This window comes from Oncorhynchus keta, chromosome 35, assembly GCF_023373465.1.
Source record: "Oncorhynchus keta strain PuntledgeMale-10-30-2019 chromosome 35, Oket_V2, whole genome shotgun sequence".
Taxonomy (NCBI): Eukaryota; Metazoa; Chordata; class Actinopteri; order Salmoniformes; family Salmonidae; genus Oncorhynchus; species Oncorhynchus keta.
Genome location: NC_068455.1, coordinates 7,391,370 through 7,414,869, shown reverse-complemented (window position 1 = coordinate 7,414,869; position 23,500 = coordinate 7,391,370). Strand labels below are relative to the sequence as shown.

The 23,500-nt window shown below is 52.0% G+C and overlaps 1 protein-coding gene across 1 annotated transcript in view; it reads right to left on the bottom strand.

Moving 5' to 3' along the window:
* LOC118382495 (N-lysine methyltransferase SMYD2-A-like) overlaps positions 1 to 23,500 on the bottom strand; it is a 69,922-nt gene that overhangs the window by 29,737 nt on the left and 16,685 nt on the right. Inside the window, 3 exon segments of the mRNA XM_052496225.1 lie at positions 2,879 to 3,003; positions 16,877 to 16,937; positions 18,381 to 18,491. Of these exon segments, the coding sequence (XP_052352185.1) occupies positions 2,879 to 3,003; positions 16,877 to 16,937; positions 18,381 to 18,491 (297 nt within the window).

The window sequence follows — 23,500 nt, the reverse complement described above, 5'->3', positions numbered from 1 at the left end:
AAGGTGATGGGGAAGTAGAGAGACAGGTGGGAAAAGGTGAGGGGGATAGAGAGACAGGTGGGAAAAGGTGAGGGGGGATAGAGAGACAGGTGGGAAAAGGTGAGGGGGATAGAGAGACAGGTGGGAAAAGGTGAGGGGGGGTAGAGAGACAGGTGGGAGAAGGTGAGGGGGGGGGTAGAGAGAGAGGTGGGAGAAGGTGAGGGGGGTAGAGAGACAGGTGGGAAAAGGTGAGGGGGTAGAGAGACAGGTGGGAGAAGGTGAGGGGGTAGAGAGAGGTGGTGAGGTGAGGGGGGTAGAGAGAGGTGGGAGAAGGTGAGGGGGTAGAGAGAGGTGGGAGAAGGTGAGGGGGGGTAGAGAGAGGTGGGAGAAGGTGAGGGGGGGTAGAGAGAGGTGGGAGAAGGTGAGGGGGTAGAGAGACAGGTGGGAGAAGGTGAGGGGGGTAGAGAGACAGGTGGGAAAAGGTGAGGGGGGTAGAGAGACAAGTGGGGGAGAGAGAGCAGACGTGTAAGGTCAAATATCTCTACTCCTCGTGGTAGCAGATAAGAAATGCTAGGGGGCTGTCCTGACTAATGTAATGAAAGGTTAAAGGTCAGGTCCCTCAGGGCTGTCCTGACTAATGTAATGAAAGGCTAAAGGTCAGGTCCCTCAGGGCTGTCCTGACTAATGTAATGAAAGGTTAAAGGTCAGGTCCCTCAGGGCTGTCCTAAAGGTTAAAGGTCAGGTCCCTCAGGGCTGTCCTGACTAATGTAATGAAAGGTTAAAGGTCAGGTCCCTCAGGGCTGTCCTAAAGGTTAAAGGTCAGGTTCCTCAGGGCTGTCCTGACTAATGTAATGAAACTAACGGTTAAAAGTCAGGTTCCTCAGGGCTGTCCTGAGTGGGTGAGAAGTCTGGTGTCATTCAGGGGATTATGTCTGTGTGTTAACAAGACAGGTGGAGCGAGAGAGAGAGAGGGAAAGAGAGAGAGAGAAAGAGAGAGAGAGAGGGAGAAAAAGACAGAAATAGGGGGAGAGATGGGCAGCTGACAGCCAATCTAGAACAACCAGGGTGTCAAAGCTCTGACATTGCACGGTGAGGCCACCTGTGAGTTAGTCTGTCTAACAAAAACATTGTTGAGAGAACTAATCAAAGATCCGCACATTTCAGTTTGAATACTGCATTTACAACGACCTTCTGTCCAGATCAGTGTGTCACAGCTCTCCAACCCGTGTCCCACGCGAGTCAGGCTACCCGTGTCCCACGCGAGTCAGGCTACCCGTGTCCCACGCGAGTCAGGCTACCCGTGTCCCACGCGAGTCAGGCTACCCGTGTCCCACGCGAGTCAGGCTACCCGTGTCCCACGCGAGTCAGGCTACCCGTGTCCCACGCGAGTCAGGCTACCCGTGTCCCACGCGAGTCAGGCTACCCGTGTCCCACGCGAGTCGAGTCAGCCAGGCTACCCGTGGACCACGCGAGCCGAGTCAGCCAGGCTACCAGTGGACCACGCGAGCCGAGTCAGCCAGGCTACCCGTGGACCACGCGAGCCGAGTCAGCCAGGCTACCCGTGGACAACGCGAGCCGAGTCAGCCAGGCTACCAGTGGACCACGCGAGTCGAGTCAGCCAGGCTACCAGTGGACCACGCGAGTCGAGTCAGCCAGGCTACCAGTGGACCACGCGAGCCGAGTCAGCCAGGCTACCCGTGGACCACGCGAGCCGAGTCAGCCAGGCTACCCGTGGACCACGCGAGTCGAGTCAGCCAGGCTACCCGTGGACCACGCGAGTCGAGTCAGCCAGGCTACCCGTGGACCACGCGAGTCGAGTCAGCCAGGCTACCCGTGGACCACGCGAGTCGAGTCAGCCAGGCTACCAGTGGACCACGCGAGTCGAGTCAGCCAGGCTACCAGTGGACCACGCGAGTCGAGTCAGCCAGGCTACCCGTGGACCACGCGAGCCGAGTCAGCCAGGCTACCCGTGGACCACGCGAGCCGAGTCAGCCAGGCTACCCGTGGACCACGCGAGCCGAGTCAGCCAGGCTACCCGTGGACCACGCGAGCCGAGTCAGCCAGGCTACCCGTGGACCACGCGAGCCGAGTCAGCCAGGCTACCCGTGGACCACGCGAGCCGAGTCAGCCAGGCTACCCGTGGACCACGCGAGCCGAGTCAGCCAGGCTACCCGTGGACCACGCGAGCCGAGTCAGCCAGGCTACCAGTGGACCACGCGAGCCGAGTCAGCCAGGCTACCAGTGGACCACGCGAGCCGAGTCAGCCAGGCTACCCTTGGACCACGCGAGCCGAGTCAGCCAGGCTACCCGTGGACCACGCGAGCCGAGTCAGCCAGGCTACCAGTGGACCACGCGAGCCGAGTCAGCCAGGCTACCCGTGGACCACGCGAGCCGAGTCAGCCAGGCTACCAGTGGACCACGCGAGCCGAGTCAGCCAGGCTACCAGTGGACCACGCGAGCCGAGTCAGCCAGGCTACCAGTGGACCACGCGAGCCGAGTCAGCCAGGCTACCAGTGGACCACGCGAGCAGAGTCAGCCAGGCTACCAGTGGACCACGCGAGCAGAGTCAGCCAGGCTACCAGTGGACCACGCGAGCAGAGTCAGCCAGGCTACCAGTGGACCACGCGAGCAGAGTCAGCCAGGCTACCAGTGGACCACGCGAGCAGAGTCAGCCAGGCTACCAGTGGACCACGCGAGCAGAGTCAGCCAGGCTACCAGTGGACCACGCGAGCAGAGTCAGCCAGGCTACCCGTGGACCACGCGAGCAGAGTCAGCCAGGCTACCAGTGGACCACGTGAGCCGAGTCAGCCAGGCTACCCGTGACTGTGACCACAGCAGTAGTGATGATGCAGAGCTGCTGTAACATAGATGTATAAAAACTAGATCCTATCCTCCTTACCTGTCCAAAGAGAACAGTGAGGGTTTGGTCATCAGGGAAGTCTATGTGTCGAGAGTAGAAATGATGCAGTGCAGCTATATCCGTCTGGTTCATCTCATTCTTCTCACTGTCCAACTTATCCAGGTCTGAGAGAGAGGAGAGAGAAAGGGGGGTGGTGGAGGGAAAGGGGAGAGAGGAGGTGGTGGAGGGGGGGGTTGTGGAGGGAAAGGAGAGAGAAAGGGGAGAGAGGGGAAGGAGAGAGAAAGGGGAGAGGAGGAGGAGAGAGAGGGGAAGGAGAGAGAAAGGGGAGAGAAAGGGGAGAGGAGGAGGAGAGAGAGGGGAAGGAGAGAGAAAGGGGAGAGGAGGTGGTGGAGGGGAAGGAGAGAGAAAGGGGAGAGGAGGTGGTGGAGGGGAAGGAGAGAGAAAGGGGAGAGGAGGTGGTGGAGGGGAAGGAGAGAGAAAGGGGAGAGGAGGTGGTGGAGGGGAGGAGAGAGAAAGGGGAGAGGAGGTGGTGGAGGGGAGGAGAGAGAAAGGGGAGAGGAGGTGGTGGAGGGGGAGGAGGCAGAGAAACATTAATCTTCCCATTGCAGGTCATACACTGAACAACATATAAACTCAACATAGTGTTGGTCCCATGGTTCATGAGATGAAATAAAAGATCCCAGAAATGTTCCATACACACAAAAAGCTTATTTCTCTCAAATGTTGAGCACAAATTTGTTTACATCGCTGTTAGTGAGCATTTCTCATTTGTCAAAATAATCCATCCACCCGACAGGTGTGGCCTATCAAGAAGCTGATTAAACAGCATGATTTCACAGGTGCACCTCGTGCTGGGGACAATAAAAGGCCACTTTAAAATGTGCAGTTGTGTCACAACACAATGCCACAGATGTCTCAAGTTTTGACGGAGCGTGCAATTGGCATGCTGACCGCAGGATTGTCCACCACAGCTGTTCGCAGAGAAATTATTGATAATTTCTCTACCATAAGCCGCCTCCAAACGTTACTTTAGACAATTTAGCAGTATGTCCAACCGGCCTCAAAACTGTAGACCTCATGTAACCACGCCAGCCCAAGACCTCCACATACGGCTTCTTCACCTGCGGGATCGACTGCGACCAGGCACCTGGATGAAACTGTAGGTTTGAACAACCAAAGAATTTCTACATAAACTGTCAGGAACTGTCTCCGGGAAGCTCATCTGTCCTCAGCAGGGTCTCGACCAGACTGCAGCTCAGCGTTGTAACCGACTTCAGTGGGTAAATGATCACCTCTGATGGCCACTGGCACGTTGGAGAAGTGTGCTCATCACGGACGAATCCCGGTTTCAGCTGAACCGGGCAGATGGCAGACAGCGTGTGTGGAGTTGTTTATGCGAGAGGTTTGCTGACGTCAACATTGTGAACAGAGTGTCCCATGGTGGAGGTGGGGTTATGGTATAGGCAGACATACGCTACAGGCAATGAACATAATTGCATTTTATCGATGGCAATTTGAATGCACAGAGATACCATGAAAAGATCCTGAGGCCCATTGTCGTGCCATTCATCCACCACCATCACCTCATGTTTCAGCATTATAATGCAAGGCCCCATGTCGCAAGGATCTGTACACAATTCCTGGAAGCTGAAAATGTCCCAGTTCTTCCCTGGCCTACAAACACACCAGACAGGTCACCCAATGAGCATGTTTGGGATGCTCTGGATCGATGTGTACGACAGCGTGTTCCAGTTCCCGCCAATATCCAGCAACTTCCCACAGCCACTGAAGAGGAGTGGGACGACATTCCACAGAACACAATCAACAGCCTGATCAACTCTATGTGAAGGAGATGTGTCACACTGCATGAGGCAAATGGGGGTCACACCAGATACTGACTGGTTTTCTGATCCACACCCCTACTTTTTTTCCTCTCTTTCTTTTTGGTACAGCATCTGCATATCTGAATTCCCAGTCATGTGAAATGCATAGATTAGGTCCTAATTCTTATTTTTATTTTTATTATTAACAGATTTCCTTATATGAACTGTAAAAAAAATTTTTTTAAAAAAATAAAATAAAAAATCTGTAAAATATTTTCAATTGTTTGGTTTATATTTTTTGTTCAGTGCACTACAGTCATCTAGAACACAACATATGAGTCAGATGTTTTCTTGTTGGCACAATGAGGTCAGACCTAGACTAGCCTGGACACAGATCTGGCTGTGCTCTTGTCGACTACATTGCTGTCGACACATAAAGTCCCTGTGGATCAGAAGGAGGGGGGATACGTTCTTGGAAGCGGGGGGCTGGAGGCTGTGCACCTGCTAGGTCATGTGACAGGTGTGAGGAGTCATGATATATGCCAGCAGCCTGTTGTCTGTGCAGAAACTCGAAAAGGCCTCCTCCTCTATGAACAGCAAGACGAGAGGACTGGAGAGGCCTCCTCCTCTATGAACAGCAAGACGAGAGGACTGGAGAGGCCTCCTCCTCTATGAACAGCAAGACGAGAGAACCGGAGAGGCCTCCTCCTCTATGAACAGCTAGACTAGAGGAACGGAGAGGCCTCCTCCTCTATGAACAGCTAGACTAGAGGAACGGAGGGGCCTCCCTAGACTAGAGGAACGGAGGGGCCTCCCTAGACTAGAGGAACGGAGGGGCCTCCCTAGACTAGAGGAACGGAGGGGCCTCCCTAGACTAGAGGAACGGAGGGGCCTCACTAGACTAGAGGAACGGAGGGGCCTCCCTAGACTAGAGGAAAGGAGGGGCCTCCTCCTCTATGAACAGCAAGACTAGAGGAACGGAGAGGCCTCCTCCTCTATGAACAGCAAGACTAGAGGAACGGAGGGGCCTCCCTAGACTAGAGGAACGGAGGGGCCTCCCTAGACTAGAGGAACGGAGGGGCATCCTCCTCTATGAACAGCTAGACTAGAGGAACTGAGAGACCTCCTCTATGAACAGCAAGACTAGAGGACCGGAGGGGCCTCCCTAGACTAGAGGAACGGAGAGGCCTCCCTAGACTAGAGGAACAGAGAGGCCTCCCTGACTAGAGGAACGGAGGGGCATCCTCCTCTATGAACAGCTAGACTAGAGGAACGGAGAGGCCTCCTCCTCTATGAACAGCAAGACTAGAGGAACGGAGGGGCCTCCTCCTCTATGAACAGCAAGACGAGAGGAACGGAGAGGCCTCCTCCTCTATGAACAGCAAGACTAGAGGAACGGAGGGGCCTCCTCCTCTATGAACAGCAAGACTAGAGGAACGGAGGGGCCTCCTCCTCTATGAACAGCAAGACTAGAGGAACGGAGGGGCCTCCCTAGACTAGAGGAACGGAGGGGCCTCCCTAGACTAGAGGAACGGAGGGGCCTCCCTAGACTAGAGGAACGGAGGGGCCTCCCTAGACTAGAGGAACGGAGGGGCCTCCCTAGACTAGAGGAAAGGAGGGCCTCCTCCTCTATGAACAGCAAGACTAGAGGAACGGAGAGGCCTCCTCCTCTATGAACAGCAAGACTAGAGGAACGGAGGGGCCTCCCTAGACTAGAGGAACGGAGGGGCCTCCCTAGACTAGAGGAAAGGAGGGCCTCCTCCTCTATGAACAGCAAGACTAGAGGAACGGAGAGGCCTCCTCCTCTATGAACAGCAAGACTAGAGGAACGGAGGGGCCTCCTAGACTAGAGGAACGGAGAGGCCTCCCTAGACTAGAGGAACGGAGAGGCCTCCCTAGACTAGAGGAACAGAGAGGCCTCCCTAGACTAGAGGAACAGAGAGGCCTCCTAGACTAGAGGAACAGAGAGGCCTCCCTAGACTAGAGGAACGGAGGGGCATCCTCCTCTATGAACAGCTAGACTAGAGGAACTGAGAGACCTCCTCCTCTATGAACAGCAAGACTAGAGGACCGGAGGGGCCTCCTAGACTAGAGGAACGGAGAGGCCTCCCTAGACTAGAGGAACGGAGAGGCCTCCCTAGACTAGAGGAACGGAGAGGCCTCCCTAGACTAGAGGAACGGAGAGGCCTCCCTAGACTAGAGGAACAGAGAGGCCTCCCTAGACTAGAGGAACAGAGAGGCCTCCCTAGACTAGAGGAACGGAGGGGCATCCTCCTCTATGAACAGCTAGACTAGAGGAACTGAGAGACCTCCTCCTCTATGAACAGCAAGACTAGAGGACCGGAGGGGCCTCCCTAGACTAGAGGAACGGAGAGGCCTCCCTAGACTAGAGGAACGGAGAGGCCTCCCTAGACTAGAGGAACGGAGAGGGCCTCCCTAGACTAGAGGAACGGAGAGGCCTCCCTAGACTAGAGGAACGGAGAGGCCTCCCTAGACTAGAGGAACGGAGAGGCCTCCCTAGACTAGAGGAACGGAGAGGCCTCCCTAGACTAGAGGAACAGAGAGGCCTCCTTAGACTAGAGGAACGGAGGGGCCTCCCTAGACTAGAGGAACGGAGGGGCCTCCCTAGACTAGAGGAACTTAGAGGCCTCCCTAGACTAGAGGAACTGAGAGGCCTCCTAGACTAGAGGAACTGAGAGGCCTCCTTAGACTAGAGGAACGGAGAGGCCTCCCTAGACTAGAGGAACGGAGGGGCCTCCCTAGACTAGAGGAACGGAGGGGCCTCCTCTATGAACAGCAAGACTAGAGGAACAGAGAGGCCTCCCTAGACTAGAGGAACAGAGAGGCCTCCCTAGACTAGAGGAACGGAGGGGCCTCCCTAGACTAGAGGAACGGAGGGGCCTCCCTAGACTAGAGGAACGGAGGGGCCTCCTTAGACTAGAGGAACGGAGGGGCCTCCCTAGACTAGAGGAACGGAGGGCCTCCTTAGACTAGAGGAACGGAGGGGCCTCCTCCTCTATGAACAGCAAGACTAGAGGAACAGAGAGGCCTCCCTAGACTAGAGGAACAGAGAGGCCTCCCTAGACTAGAGGAACAGAGAGGCCTCCCTAGACTAGAGGAAAGGAGGGGCCTCCTAGACTAGAGGAAAGGAGGGGCCTCCCTAGACTAGAGGAACGGAGAGGCCTCCCTAGACTAGAGGAACGGAGAGGCCTCCTAGACTAGAGGAACGGAGAGGCCTCCCTAGACTAGAGGAACGGAGAGGCCTCCTAGACTAGAGGAACGGAGAGGCCTCCCTAGACTAGAGGAAAGGAGGGGCCTCCCTAGACTAGAGGAAAGGAGGGGCCTCCCTAGACTAGAGGAACGGAGAGGCCTCCCTAGACTAGAGGAACGGAGAGGCCTCCTTAGACTAGAGGAACGGAGGGGCCTCCCTAGACTAGAGGAACGGAGGGGCCTCCTCCTCTATGAACAGCTAGACTAGAGGAACGGAGGGGCCTCCCTAGACTAGAGGAACGGAGGGGCCTCCCTAGACTAGAGGAACGGAGAGGCCTCCTTAGACTAGAGGAACGGAGAGGCCTCCCTAGACTAGAGGAACGGAGAGGCCTCCTAGACTAGAGGAACGGAGAGGCCTCCCTAGACTAGAGGAACGGAGAGGCCTCCTTAGACTAGAGGAACGGAGGGGGCCTCCCTAGACTAGAGGAACGGAGGGGCCTCCCTAGACTAGAGGAACGGAGAGGCCTCCTTAGACTAGAGGAACGGAGAGGCCTCCCTAGACTAGAGGAACGGAGGGGCCTCACTAGACTAGAGGAACGGAGGGGCCTCACTAGACTAGAGGAACGGAGGGGCCTCCCTAGACTAGAGGAAAGGAGGGCCTCCTCCTCTATGAACAGCAAGACTAGAGGAACAGAGGGCCTCCTCCTCTATGAACAGCAAGACTAGAGGAACGGAGGGGCCTCCCTAGACTAGAGGAACGGAGGGGCCTCCCTAGACTAGAGGAACGGAGGGGCCTCCCTAGACTAGAGGAACGGAGGGGCCTCCCTAGACTAGAGGAACGGAGGGGCCTCCCTAGACTAGAGGAAAGGAGGGGCCTCCCTAGACTAGAGGAACGGAGGGGCCTCACTAGACTAGAGGAAAGGAGGGGCCTCCCTAGACTAGAGGAAAGGAGGGGCCTCCTCCTCTATGAACAGCAAGACTAGAGGAACGGAGAGGCCTCCTCCTCTATGAACAGCAAGACTAGAGGAACGGAGGGGCCTCCCCTAGACTAGAGGAACGGAGGGGCCTCCCTAGACTAGAGGAACGGAGGGGCATCCTCCTCTATGAACAGCTAGACTAGAGGAACTGAGAGACCTCCTCCTCTATGAACAGCAAGACTAGAGGACCGGAGGGGCCTCCCTAGACTAGAGGAACGGAGAGGCCTCCCTAGACTAGAGGAACAGAGAGGCCTCCCTAGACTAGAGGAACGGAGGGGCATCCTCCTCTATGAACAGCTAGACTAGAGGAACTGAGAGACCTCCTCCTCTATGAACAGCAAGACTAGAGGACCGGAGGGGCCTCCCTAGACTAGAGGACCGGAGGGGCCTCCCTAGACTAGAGGAACGGAGAGGCCTCCCTAGACTAGAGGAACGGAGAGGCCTCCCTAGACTAGAGGAACGGAGAGGCCTCCCTAGACTAGAGGAACAGAGAGGCCTCCCTAGACTAGAGGAACGGAGGGGCATCCTCCTCTATGAACAGCTAGACTAGAGGAACTGAGAGACCTCCTCCTCTATGAACAGCAAGACTAGAGGACCGGAGGGGCCTCCCTAGACTAGAGGAACGGAGAGGCCTCCCTAGACTAGAGGAACGGAGAGGCCTCCCTAGACTAGAGGAACGGAGAGGCCTCCCTAGACTAGAGGAACGGAGAGGCCTCCCTAGACTAGAGGAACAGAGAGGCCTCCCTAGACTAGAGGAACGGAGAGGCCTCCCTAGACTAGAGGAACGGAGAGGCCTCCCTAGACTAGAGGAACAGAGAGGCCTCCTTAGACTAGAGGAACGGAGGGGCCTCCCTAGACTAGAGGAACGGAGGGGCCTCCCTAGACTAGAGGAACTGAGAGGCCTCCCTAGACTAGAGGAACTGAGAGGCCTCCTTAGACTAGAGGAACGGAGAGGCCTCCCTAGACTAGAGGAACGGAGGGGCCTCCCTAGACTAGAGGAACGGAGGGGCCTCCTCTATGAACAGCAAGACTAGAGGAACAGAGAGGCCTCCCTAGACTAGAGGAACAGAGAGGCCTCCTAGACTAGAGGAACGGAGGGGCCTCCCTAGACTAGAGGAACGGAGGGGCCTCCTTAGACTAGAGGAACGGAGGGGCCTCCTTAGACTAGAGGAACGGAGGGCCTCCTCCTCTATGAACAGCAAGACTAGAGGAACAGAGAGGCCTCCCTAGACTAGAGGAACAGAGAGGCCTCCCTAGACTAGAGGAACAGAGAGGCCTCCCTAGACTAGAGGAAAGGAGGGGCCTCCCTAGACTAGAGGAACGGAGAGGCCTCCCTAGACTAGAGGAACGGAGAGGCCTCCCTAGACTAGAGGAACGGAGAGGCCTCCCTAGACTAGAGGAAAGGAGGGGCCTCCCTAGACTAGAGGAAAGGAGGGGCCTCCTAGACTAGAGGAACGGAGAGGCCTCCTTAGACTAGAGGAACGGAGGGGCCTCCCTAGACTAGAGGAACGGAGGGGCCTCCCTAGACTAGAGGAACGGAGGGGCCTCCTCCTCTATGAACAGCTAGACTAGAGGAACGGAGGGGCCTCCCTAGACTAGAGGAACGGAGGGGCCTCCTAGACTAGAGGAACGGAGAGGCCTCCTTAGACTAGAGGAACGGAGAGGCCTCCCTAGACTAGAGGAACGGAGAGGCCTCCCTAGACTAGAGGAACGGAGAGGCCTCCCTAGACTAGAGGAACGGAGGGGCCTCCTAGACTAGAGGAACGGAGGGGCCTCCCTAGACTAGAGGAACGGAGGGGCCTCCCTAGACTAGAGGAACGGAGAGGCCTCCCTAGACTAGAGGAACTGAGAGGCCTCCCTAGACTAGAGGAACTGAGAGGCCTCCTCCTCTATGAACAGCTAGACTAGAGGAACGGAGAGGCCTCCTCCTCTATGAACAGCTAGACTAGAGGAACGGAGAGGCCTCCCTAGACTAGAGGACCGGAGAGGCCTCCTCCTCTATGAACAGCTAGACTAGAGGAACGGAGAGGCCTCCTCCTCTATGAACAGCAAGACTAGAGGACCGGAGAGGCCTCCTCCTCTATGAACAGCTAGACTAGAGGACCGGAGAGGCCTCCTCCTCTATGAACAGCTAGACGAGAGGACCGGAGAGGCCTCCTCCTCTATGAACAGCAAGACTAGAGGACCGGAGAGGCCTCCTCCTCTATGAACAGCAAGACGAGAGGAACGGAGAGGCCTCCTCCTCTATGAACAGCTAGACGAGAGGACCGGAGAGGCCTCCTCCTCTATGAACAGCTAGACTAGAGGAACGGAGAGGCCTCCTCCTCTATGAACAGCTAGACTAGAGGACCGGAGAGGCCTCCTCCTCTATGAACAGCAAGACGAGAGAACCGGAGAGGCCTCCTCCTCTATGAACAGCAAGACGAGAGGAACGGAGAGGCCTCCCTAGACTAGAGGGCCGCCCTAGACTAGAGGAACTGAGAGGCCTCCTCCTCTATGAACAGCTAGACGAGAGGACCGGAGAGGCCTCCCTAGACTAGAGGGCCGGAGAGGCCTCCTCCTCTATGAACAGCAAGACGAGAGGACCGGAGAGGCCTCCTCCTCTATGAACAGCAAGACGAGAGAACCGGAGAGGCCTCCTCCTCTATGAACAGCAAGACTAGAGGACCGGAGAGGCCTCCTCCTCTATGAACAGCTAGACGAGAGGACCGGAGAGGCCTCCTCCTCTATGAACAGCTAGACTAGAGGACCGGAGAGGCCTCCCTAGACTAGAGGACCGGAGAGGCCTCCTCCTCTATGAACAGCTAGACTAGAGGACCGGAGAGGCCTCCTCCTCTATGAACAGCTAGACTAGAGGACCGGAGAGGCCTCCTCCTCTATGAACAGCTAGACTAGAGGACCGGAGAGGCCTCCTCCTCTATGAACAGCTAGACTAGAGGACCGGAGAGGCCTCCTCCTCTATGAACAGCTAGACGAGAGGACCGGAGAGGCCTCCCTAGACTAGAGGACCGGAGAGGCCTCCTCCTCTATGAACAGCAAGACTAGAGGAACGGAGAGGCCTCCTCCTCTATGAACAGCAAGACTAGAGGACCGGAGAGGCCTCCTCCTCTATGAACAGCAAGACGAGAGGACCGGAGAGGCCTCCTCCTCTATGAACAGCAAGACGAGAGGACCGGAGAGGCCTCCTCCTCTATGAACAGCTAGACTAGAGGACCGGAGAGGCCTCCTCCTCTATGAACAGCTAGACTAGAGGACCGGAGAGGCCTCCTCCTCTATGAACAGCTAGACTAGAGGACCGGAGAGGCCTCCTCCTCTATGAACAGCTAGACTAGAGGACCGGAGAGGCCTCCTCCTCTATGAACAGCTAGACTAGAGGACCGGAGAGGCCTCCTCCTCTATGAACAGCAAGACGAGAGGAACGGAGAGGCCTCCTCCTCTATGAACAGCAAGACTAGAGGACCGGAGAGGCCTCCTCCTCTATGAACAGCTAGACTAGAGGGCCGGAGAGGCCTCCTCCTCTATGAACAGCAAGACGAGAGGACCGGAGAGGCCTCCCTAGACTAGAGGGCCGGAGAGGCCTCCTCCTCTATGAACAGCAAGACTAGAGGAATGGAGAGGCCTCCTTGTTGGTCCAGTCCCACACAGACTCTGCCTATCCTCCCCTCTCTCAGTATGTACAGGCCAGGATACAAGTGTGTGTGTGTGTGTAGTCTCTCCTTCCTCATTTGGCAGTGAGCCTGTACTATAGATCATCTATTAATAGTTCTCCTGTAGGTCACACCATGTGACCAGCTCTAGTTCTACTGTAGGTCACACCCTGTGACCAGCTCTGGTTCTACTGTAGGTCACACCATGTGACCAGCTCTGGTTCTACTGTAGGTCACACCATGTGACCAGCTCTGGTTCTACTGTAGGTCACACCATGTGACCAGCTCTAGTTCTACTGTAGGTCACACCATGTGACCAGCTCTAGTTCTACTGTAGGTCACACCATGTGACCAGCTCTGGTTCTACTGTAGGTCACACCATGTGACCAGCTCTGGTTCTACTGTAGGTCACACCATGTGACCAGCTCTGGTTCTACTGTAGGTCACACCATGTGACCAGCTCTGGTTCTACTGTAGGTCACACCATGTGACCAGCTCCAATTTGACTGCAGGTCACATCAAACAGCAATCACTAACTCCGAGAGGCTGCTGCCAACCAATCACAGGCCACTTTAACATTGTTGACATTTCTGACACTACTCATTATTGTACAGTACCTTGCGAAAGTATTCGGCCCACTTGAACTTTGCATTGTTACCAAAAAGTTGGTTTCATCTGACCAGAGCACCTTCTTCCACATGTTTGGTGTGTCTCCCAGGTGGCTTGTGGCAAACTTTAAACAACACTTTTTATGGATATCTTTAAGAAATGGCTTTCTTCTTGCCACTTCCATAAAGGCCAGATTTGTGCAATATACGACTGATTGTTGTCCTATGGACAGAGTCTCCCACCTCAGCTGTAGATCTCTGCAGTTCATCCAGAGTGATCATGGGCCTCTTGGCTGCATCTCTGATCAGTCTTCTCCTTGTATGAGCTGAAAGTTTAGAGGGACGGCCAGGTCTTGGTAGATTTGCAGTGGTCTGATACTCCTTCCATTTCAATATTATCGCTTGCACAGTGCTCCTTGGGATGTTTAAAGCTTGGGAAATATTTTTGTATCTAAATCAGGCTTTAAAATTCTTCACAACAGTATCTCGAACCTGCCTGGTGTGTTCCTTGTTCTTCATGATGCTCTCTGCGCTTTTAACGGACCTCTGAGACTATCACAGTGCAGGTGCATTTATACAGAGACTTGATTACACACAGGTGGATTGTATTTATCATCATTAGTCGTTTAGGTCAACATTGGATCATTCAGAGATCCTCACTGAACTTCTGGAGAGAGTTTGCTGCACTGAAAGTAAAGGGGCTGAATAATTTTGCACACCCAATTTTTCAGTTTTTCATTTGTTAAAAAAGTTTGAAATATCCAATAAATGTCGTTCCACTTCATGATTGTGTCCCACTTGTTGTTGATTCTTCACAAAAAAAATACAGTTTTATATCTTTATGTTTGAAGCCTGAAATGTGGCAAAAGGTCGCAAAGTTCAAGGGGGCCCGAATACTTTCGCAAGGCACTGTATATACTGTATCTACTGCACCTTGACTATGACTCTCGGCCATCGCTCATCCATATATTTACATGTACATATTCTCATTCACCCCTTTTAGATGTGTGTGTATCAGGTATTTGTTGGGGAATTGTTAGATATTACTGCTACTGTCGGCAACGAGAAGCACAAGCAATTCGCGACACTCGCATTAACATCTGCATTTACATTTAAGTCATTTAGCAGACGCTCTTATCCAGAACATCTGCTAACCACGCAACCAATAAAATGTGATTACATCTATATAAGCATTATGCTCCATTTTTACCTCAATATAGTGTGACATACAGTTGAAGTCAGAAGTTTACATACACTTAGGTTGGAGTCATTAAAACTAGTTTACATACACTGAGGTTGGAGTCATTAAAACTAGTTTACATACACTTAGGTTGGAGTCATTACAACTAGTTTACATACACTGAGGTTGGAGTCATTAAAACTAGTTTACATACACTTAGGTTGGAGTCATTAAAACTAGTTTACATACACTTAGGTTGGAGTCATTAAAACTAGTTTACATACACTGAGGTTGGAGTCATTAAAACTAGTTTACATACACTGAGGTTGGAGTCATTAAAACTAGTTTACATACACTTAGGTTGGAGTCATTACAACTAGTTTACATACACTGAGGTTGGAGTCATTAAAACTAGTTTACATACACTTAGGTTGGAGTCATTAAAACTAGTTTACATACACTTAGGTTGGAGTCATTACAACTAGTTTACATACACTTAGGTTGGAGTCATTACAACTAGTTTACATACACTGAGGTTGGAGTCATTAAAACTAGTTTACATACACTTAGGTTGGAGTCATTAAAACTAGTTTACATACACTTAGGTTGGAGTCATTAAAACTAGTTTACATACACTTAGGTTGGAGTCATTAAAACTAGTTTACATACACTTAGGTTGGAGTCATTAAAACTAGTTTACATACACTTAGGTTGGAGTCATTAAAACTAGTTTACATACACTTAGGTTGGAGTCATTAAAACTAGTTTACATACACTGAGGTTGGAGTCATTAAAACTAGTTTACATACACTGAGGTTGGAGTCATTAAAACTAGTTTACATACACTTAGGTTGGAGTCATTAAAACTAGTTTACATACACTGAGGTTGGAGTCATTAAAACTCGTTTTGCAACCACTCCACAAATTTCTTGTTAACGAACTATAGTTTTGGTCGGTTAGGACATCTACTTTGTACATGACAAGTAATTTTTCCAACAATTGTTTACAGACAGACTTTCACTTATAATTCACTGCATCACAATTCCAGTGGGTCAGAAGTTTACATACACTAAGTTGAGTGTGCCTTTAAACAGCTTGGAAAATTCCAGAAAATGATGTCATGGCTTTAGAAGCTTCTGATAGGCTAATTGACATCATTTGAGTCAATTGGAGGTGTACCTGTGGATGTATTCCTAGGCCTACCTTCAAACTCAGTGCCACTTTGCTTGACATCATGGGAAACTCAAAATAAATCAGCCAAGACCTCAGAACAGAATTGTAGACCTCCACAAGTCTGGTTCATCCTTGGGAGCAATTTCCAAACGCCTGAAGGAACTACGTTCATCTGTACAAACAATAGTACGCAAGTATAAACACCATGGGACCACGCAGCCGTCATACCGCTCAGGAAGGAGACGCGTTCTGTCTCCTAGAGATTAACATACTGTGGTGCAAAAAGTGCAAATTAATCACAGAACAACAGCAAAGGACCTTGTGAAGATGCTGGCGAAAACAGGTACAAAAGTATCTATATCCACAGTAAAACGAGTCCTATATCGACATAACCTGAAAGGCTGCTCAGCAAGGAAGAAGCCACTGCTTCAAAACCGGCATAAAAAAAGCCAGACTACGGTTTGCAACAGCACATGTCCTCTGGTCTGATGAAACAAAAATAGAACTGTTTGGCCATAATGACCATTGTTATGTTTGGAGGAAAAAGTGGGAGATTTGCAAGCCGAAGAACACCATCCCAACCGTGACGCACGGGGTGGCATCATCATGTTGTGGGGGTGCTTTGCTGCAGGAGCGACTGTTGCACTTCACAAATTAGATGGCATCATGAGGGAGGAAAATTATGTGGATATATTGAAGCAACATCTCAAGACATCAGTCAGGAAGTTAACGCTTGGTCGCAAATGGTTCTTCCAAATGGACAATGAGCCCAAACATACTTCCAAAGTTGTGGCAAAATGGCTTAAGGACAACAAAGTCAAGGTATTGGAGAGGCCATCACAAAGCCCTGACCTCAATCCTATAGGAACCTGACTCAGTTACACCAGCTCAGTCAGGAGGAATGGGCCAAAATTCACCCAACTTATTGTCGGAAGCTTCTGGAAGGCTACCCGAAACATTGGACTCAAGTTAAACAATTTAAAAGGCAACGCTACTAAATACTAATTGAGTGTATGTATGTAACTTGTGACCCACTGGGAATGTGATGAAAGAAATAAAAGCTGAAATAAATCAATCATTCTCTACTATTATTCAGACATTTCACATTCTTAAAATAAAGTGATGATCCTAACTGACCTAAAACAGGGAATTTTTACTAGGATTAAATGTCAGGAATTATGAGAAAAAAAAACGAGTTTAAATGTATTTGGCCAAAGTGTATGTAAACTTCCAACTTCAACTGTATGTCCTATGTGGGGTTGCACTATTCTGGTAATTTCCCCCAAATTCCCTGGTTTTCCAGAAATCCCAGTCCGGAATTCCTGTTTATTCCCGCCATGATTCCGGGAATCTTCCAACTAGGATTTCTGAAAACCCTTTTGGGAGTTTTAGTACTATGTATCTAATCTGTGTACTTACGGGCTTCAAACTCGCTGAGGAGTAACAGCCTCTCTGACTGTGTCCGTTCCGTTGTGACCTTCTGGTGACGACAAAGCAGAACACATTTATGGGTAATTGATCCACACACACCCACAAACCCACACACAGACCCATCCACCAACCCATCCACCAACCCACATACATACCCATCCACACACAGACCAGACCCATCCACCAACCCACACACAGACCCATCCACCAACCACCAACCCATCCACCAACCCAGACATACCCATCCACCAACCCACACACCAACCCACACACATCCCATCCACCAACCCACCCAGACCCAACAACCCACACAACCCATCCACCAACCACCAACCCATCCACCAACCCACACACAGACCCATCCACCAACCACCAACCCATCCACCAACCCACACACATACATACATACCCATCCACCAACCCACACACAGACCCACCCACCCATCCACCAACCCACCCACCCACCCCCATCCACCAACCCACCACCCATCCACCAACCCACACATACACCCATCCACCCACCCACCCACCCACCCACACACAGACCCATCCACCAACCCACACACAGACCCATCCACCAACCCACACAGACCCATCCACCAACCCACACACACACAGACCCATCCACCAACCCACACACAGACCCATCCACCAACCCACACCCATCCCATCCACCAACCCACACACACACAGACCCATCCACCCACCCACCCACAGACCCATCCACCCACCCACCCCAGACCCATCCACCAACCCACACACACACAGACCCATCCACCAACCCACAACAGACCCATCCACCAACCCACACACAGACCCATCCACCCACCCACCCACAGACCCATCCACCCACCCACACACAGACCCATCCACCCACAGACCCATCCACCCACCCACCCACCCACCCACCCACCCACAGACCCATCCACCAACCAACCCACACACAGACCCATCCACCAACCAACCCACACAGACCCATCCACCAACCCACATACACACACCCACACACACCCCACCCACACACAGACCCATCCACCCACAGACCCATACATACACCCACCCACACAGACCCATCCACCCACAGACCCATACATACACCCACCCACACACAGACCCATCCACCAACTCACACACAGACCCATCCACCAACCAACCCACACACAGACCCATCCACCAACCCACATACACACACACACACCCACCCACACACAGACCCATCCACCCACCCACCCACAGACCCATACATACACCCACCCACACACAGACCCATCCACCCACAGACCCATCCATACACCCACCCACACACAGACCCATCCACCAACTCACACACAGACCCATCCACCAACTCACACAGACCCACCCATCAACCCACACACAGACCCACCCACCAACCCACACACAGACCCACCCACCAACCCACACACAGACCCACCCACCAACCCACACACAGACCCATCCACCAACCCACACACAGACCCAACCACAGACCCACCTGTTTCATGATGATCCTGGCCACCAGTCTGACGGTCTCTGACGGACACCAGTTCTCCCCATAGGAACACATGGCTGTACACTCCAACTTGTGCATCGGCCAGTCTCCCTTCTACAGGTGTGTGTGTAAAGAACGCAGACAGAACATATTAGAGACGTGCTTTACTCAAGGACACAGAATGCAAGTCTGCAGGCAAGCCATCTGATGTGTGCCCCACTTGCCTTGGCAAACAAACTACTACTATCTATTCAAAACGGTTTCTGACAGAGAGCCAGAGGCATGAAAGATCGTCATGGCAACCACCAGAACTATTTGTCTGATTCACATATTCCTAAATGATGTAATTATTATTATTTTAGCAGAAGTTGTTATCCAGACTTCTTCAGTATATATGGCCTATTCTGGAATCAAATCCACAACCCCTACCCTACACCTGACCTGGAGAGATACCCTCCTGTAGGTTTACACTACAACCCTCCTGTAGGTTTACACTACAACCCTGTTCCTGGAGAGATACCCTCCTGTAGGTTTACACTACAACCCTGTTCCTGGAGAGATTACCCTCCTGTAGGATTACCCTACACCTGTTCCTGGAGAGAGACCCTCCTGTAGGTTTACCCTACACCTGTTCCTGGAGAGATACCCTCCTGTAGGTTTACCCTACACCTGTTCCTGGAGAGAGACCCTCCTGTAGGTTTACCCTACACCTGTTCCTGGAGAGAGACCCTCCTGTAGGTTTACCCTACACCTGTTCCTGGAGAGAGACCCTCCTGTAGGTTTACCCTACACCTGTTCCTGGAGAGAGACCCTCCTGTAGGTTTACCCTACACCTGTTCCTGGAGAGATACCCTCCTGTAGGTTTACACTACAACCCTGTTCCTGGAGAGATACCCTCCTGTAGGTTTACACTACAACCCTGTTCCTGGAGAGATACCCTCCTGTAGGTTTACACTACAACCCTGTTCCTGGAGAGATACCCTCCTGTAGGTTTACACTACAACCCTGTTCCTGGAGAGATACCCTCCTGTAGGTTTACACTACAACCCTGTTCCTGGAGAGAGACCCTCCTGTAGGTTTACACTACAACCCTGTTCCTGGAGAGAGACCCTCCTGTAGGTTTACACTACAACCCTGTTCCTGGAGAGAGACCCTCCTGTAGGTTTACACTCAAACCCTGTTCCTGGAGAGATTACCTCCTTAATTTAATCAACCCTGTTCCTGGAGAGATACCCTCCTGTAGGTTTACATCAACCCTGAACCTGGAGAGATACCTCCTGTAGGTTTAATGACAACCCTGTTCCTGGAGAGATAACCTCCTGTAGGTTTACACTACAACCCTGTTCCTGGAGAGAGACCCTCCTGTAGGTTTACACTACAACCCTGTTCCTGGAGAGATAACCTCCTGTAGGTTTACACTCCAAACCTAGTTGTAACTTACCTGGTTCATCTAATCAACCAGCTTATTATTACGATCAGGTGAACTAGATTAAGGTTGGAATGAAACCCTCCTGTAGGTTATCTCTCCAGGAACAGGGTTGGAAAGCCCTGGTGTAAACCTACAGGAGGGTATCTCTCCGGGAACAGGGTTGGAGAGCCCTGTTTTAAACCTACAGTAGGGTAGCTCCCCAGGAACAGGGTTGGAGAGCCCTGGTGTAAACCTACAGTAGGGTAGCTCCCCAGGAACAGGGTTGGAGAGCCCTGGTGTAAACCTACAGGAGTGTATCTCTCCGGGAACAGGGTTGAGAGCCCTGGTGTAAACCTACAGGAGGGTATCTCTCCGGGAACAGGGTTGGAGAGTCCTGGTTTAAACCTACAGGAGGGTATCTCTCCAGGAACAGGGTTGGAAAGCCCTGGTGTAAACCTACAGGAGGGTATATCTCCGGGAACAGGGTTGGAGAGTCCTGGTTTAAACCTACAGGAGGGCATCTCTCCGGGAACAGGGTTGGAAAGTCCTGGTTTAAACCTACAGGAGGGCATCTCTCCGGGAACAGGGTTGGAAAGCCCTGGTTTAAACCTTACAGGATGGTATCTCTCCAGGAACAGGGTTGGAGAGCCCTGGTTTAAACCTACAGGATGGCATCTCTCCAGGAACAGGGTTGGAAGTCCTGGTTTAAACCTACAGGAGGGCATCTCTCCAGGAACAGGGTTGGAAAGCCCTGGTTTAAACCTACAGGATGGTATCTCTCCAGGAACAGGGTTGGAAAGCCCTGGTTTAAACCTACAGGAGGGTATCTCTCCGGGAACAGGGTTGGAGAGCCCTGGTGTAAACCTACAGGAGGGTATCACTCCGGGAACAGGGTTGGAGAGCCCTGGTGTAAACCTACAGGATGGTATCTCTCCAGGAACAGGGTTGGAAAGCCCTGGTGTAAACCTACAGGAGGGTATCTCTCCAGGAACAGGGTTGGAGAGCGGTGGGCCAGGTTTCCCAAAAGCATCTTAAGGCCAAGTTAATCGTTAAAACTTTCGTAGCATCATCGTTAAAAATGTCAGAGCTGTTTCCCCCGAAACCATCGTTATTAAAATGTAGCACTTGAAAACCCTGCTAACCCAACGCCCGCCTCGGACCACCGCCAACCCAACGCCCGCCTCAGACCACCGCCAACCCAACGCCCGCCTCAGACCACCGCCAACCCAACGCCCGCCTCAGACCACCGCCAACCCAACGCCCGCCTCAGACCACCGCCAACCCAACGCCCGCCTCAGACCACCGCCAACCCAACGCCCGCCTCAGACCACCGCCAACCCAACGCCCGCCTCAGACCACCGCCAACCCAACGCCCGCCTCAGACCACCGCCAACCCAACGCCCGCCTCAGACCACCGCCAACCCAACGCCCGCCTCAGACCACCGCCAACCCAACGCCCGCCTCAGACCACCGCTAACCCAACGCCCGCCTCAGACCACCGCTAACCCAACGCCCGCCTCAGACCACCGCTAACCCAACGCCCGCCTCGGACCACCGCTAACCTAACCCCACTGCTAAGCTAAGTGTGTCTTTAGATGCTGTTCTCCCCACCCTCCCACGACACTTTATACACAGATCTCCACTAAACATGGATAAACCATGCGATTCTATGTGACCGGGGGAGGGGGGGAGCCAGACCTCAATCTCCATGGAAACCACACACACACCCTCATCGACTCTCCCGATCTTACTCAGACAGAGGGATATCAACCCTGGGGAGATCTTGTGGAATGCACTGTTAGCATTCAAGACTAACCAATTTAAGTTTTGACAATCCATCCTGGGGATCAGAGGGAAGAATTCACTGCAGGGAAAAGCTGTAAAAAAACACATTACTTTCCTGGACTGAGAACTGAGAGAGGCAACAACCAACATACAAGTCAATATACACCTAGTACATTATTCATTTCCTCTGAAAGTGGCGCTGCGATCGTGTAAAAGTGGTGGAAGTCGATGAGGAGATCGTAAGATGGCAAGTCTAATTTACAAACCCACTGTCAATTACTATCCCCGGCAACATCCACACCGAATGCTAATTGGTAGCCTATTTCATGTCTATTCCTGGTTGGTGATCTCTATAGTTTCAGGGTTGTGAAAGCCTGTGTTGACATAGTGCTCTCCCATTCAATCTCTTTATGAAGAAGATCATATCATTTGCAGAAGTCCTGTAAATGTATTTCCCAGAAGCCCATTCATATTGATCTGCAGAGCCTCTCACCTCAATAGCTGTGTTGTATCTGGTCGTGATATTGCATCTTTTAACTACCCCATTTTCAACTTAGTCTAGTAAATAAAACAATTTAATTAATTATTTGTGGCCTTGAAGTCATTTGGGTTTTTGCAGCTCCAGAGCTAACGACTATTCAGAATGAAAACATAGTAATTGACAGTTGATTATACTAATTGTTGATACAGTAGTGATTCATGATCATTGCACAGGTGCACCTTGTGCTGGGACAATAAAAGGCCACTCAAATGTGCACTTTTGTCACACAACACAATGCCACCGATGTCTCATGTTTTGAATTTGGCAGTAAGTCCACCCGACCTCACGTGTAACCCCGCCAGCCCAGGACCTCCACATCTGGCTTCTTCACCTGTGGGATCGTCAGAGAACAGCCACCCAGACAGCTGATGAAACTCTGGATTTGCACACCCAAAGAACTTCTGCACAAGCTCATCTGTATACTCGTTGTTCTCACCAGGGTCTTCATCACACTGCAGTTTTGTGTCGTAACCGACTTCAATTGGCAAATGCTCACCTTCGATGTCCACTGGCATTCTGGGAAAGTTCACGGATGAAACCCGGCAAGATGGAGTGGTGTGGGGGAGCGGTTTGCTGATGTTTATGTTGTGAACAGAGTGCCCCATGGTGGAGGTGGGGTTATGGTATAGGCAGACATACGCGTCGGACAACAAACACAACTGCATTTTATCGATGTCAATTTGAATGCACAGAGATACCGTGACGAGATCCTGAGGCCCATTGTCGTGCCATTCATCCACCGCCATCACCTCATGTTTCATTCAGCATGATAATGCACGGCCCAATGTCGCAAAGATCTGTACACAATTCCTGGAAGCTGAACATTTTACAGTTCTTACATGGCCTGCATACTCACCAGATGTTAACCATTGAGCATGTTTGGGATGCTCTGGATTGATGTGTACGACAGCGTGTTCCAGTTCCTGACAATATCCAGCAACTTCACACAGTCATTGAAGAGGAGTGGGACAACATTCCACAGGCCACAATCATCAGCCTAATCAACAGCCTGATCAACTCTGGTAGATGGAGATGTGTCGCGCTGCATGAAGCAAATGGTCACACCAGATACGGACTGGTTTTCTGATCCACGCCTCTACCTTTTAAGGTATCTGTGACCAACAAGATGCATATCTGTATGTCCCAGTCATGTGAAATCCATAGATATAAATTAATTAGGCCCTTTCAATTGACTGATTTCCTTATATGAACTGTAACTCAGTAAAATCTTTGACATGGTTGCATATTGCATTTTATATTTTTTGTTCAGTTAACCTGCAGCACTCCAGGAACTGAGTTGCCTAGCCCTGTCCTACAGAGGAAGGCCCAGCGCTTCCTACTTTGAGGAAGGCCCAGCGCTTCCTACTTTGAGGAAGGCCCAGCGCTTCC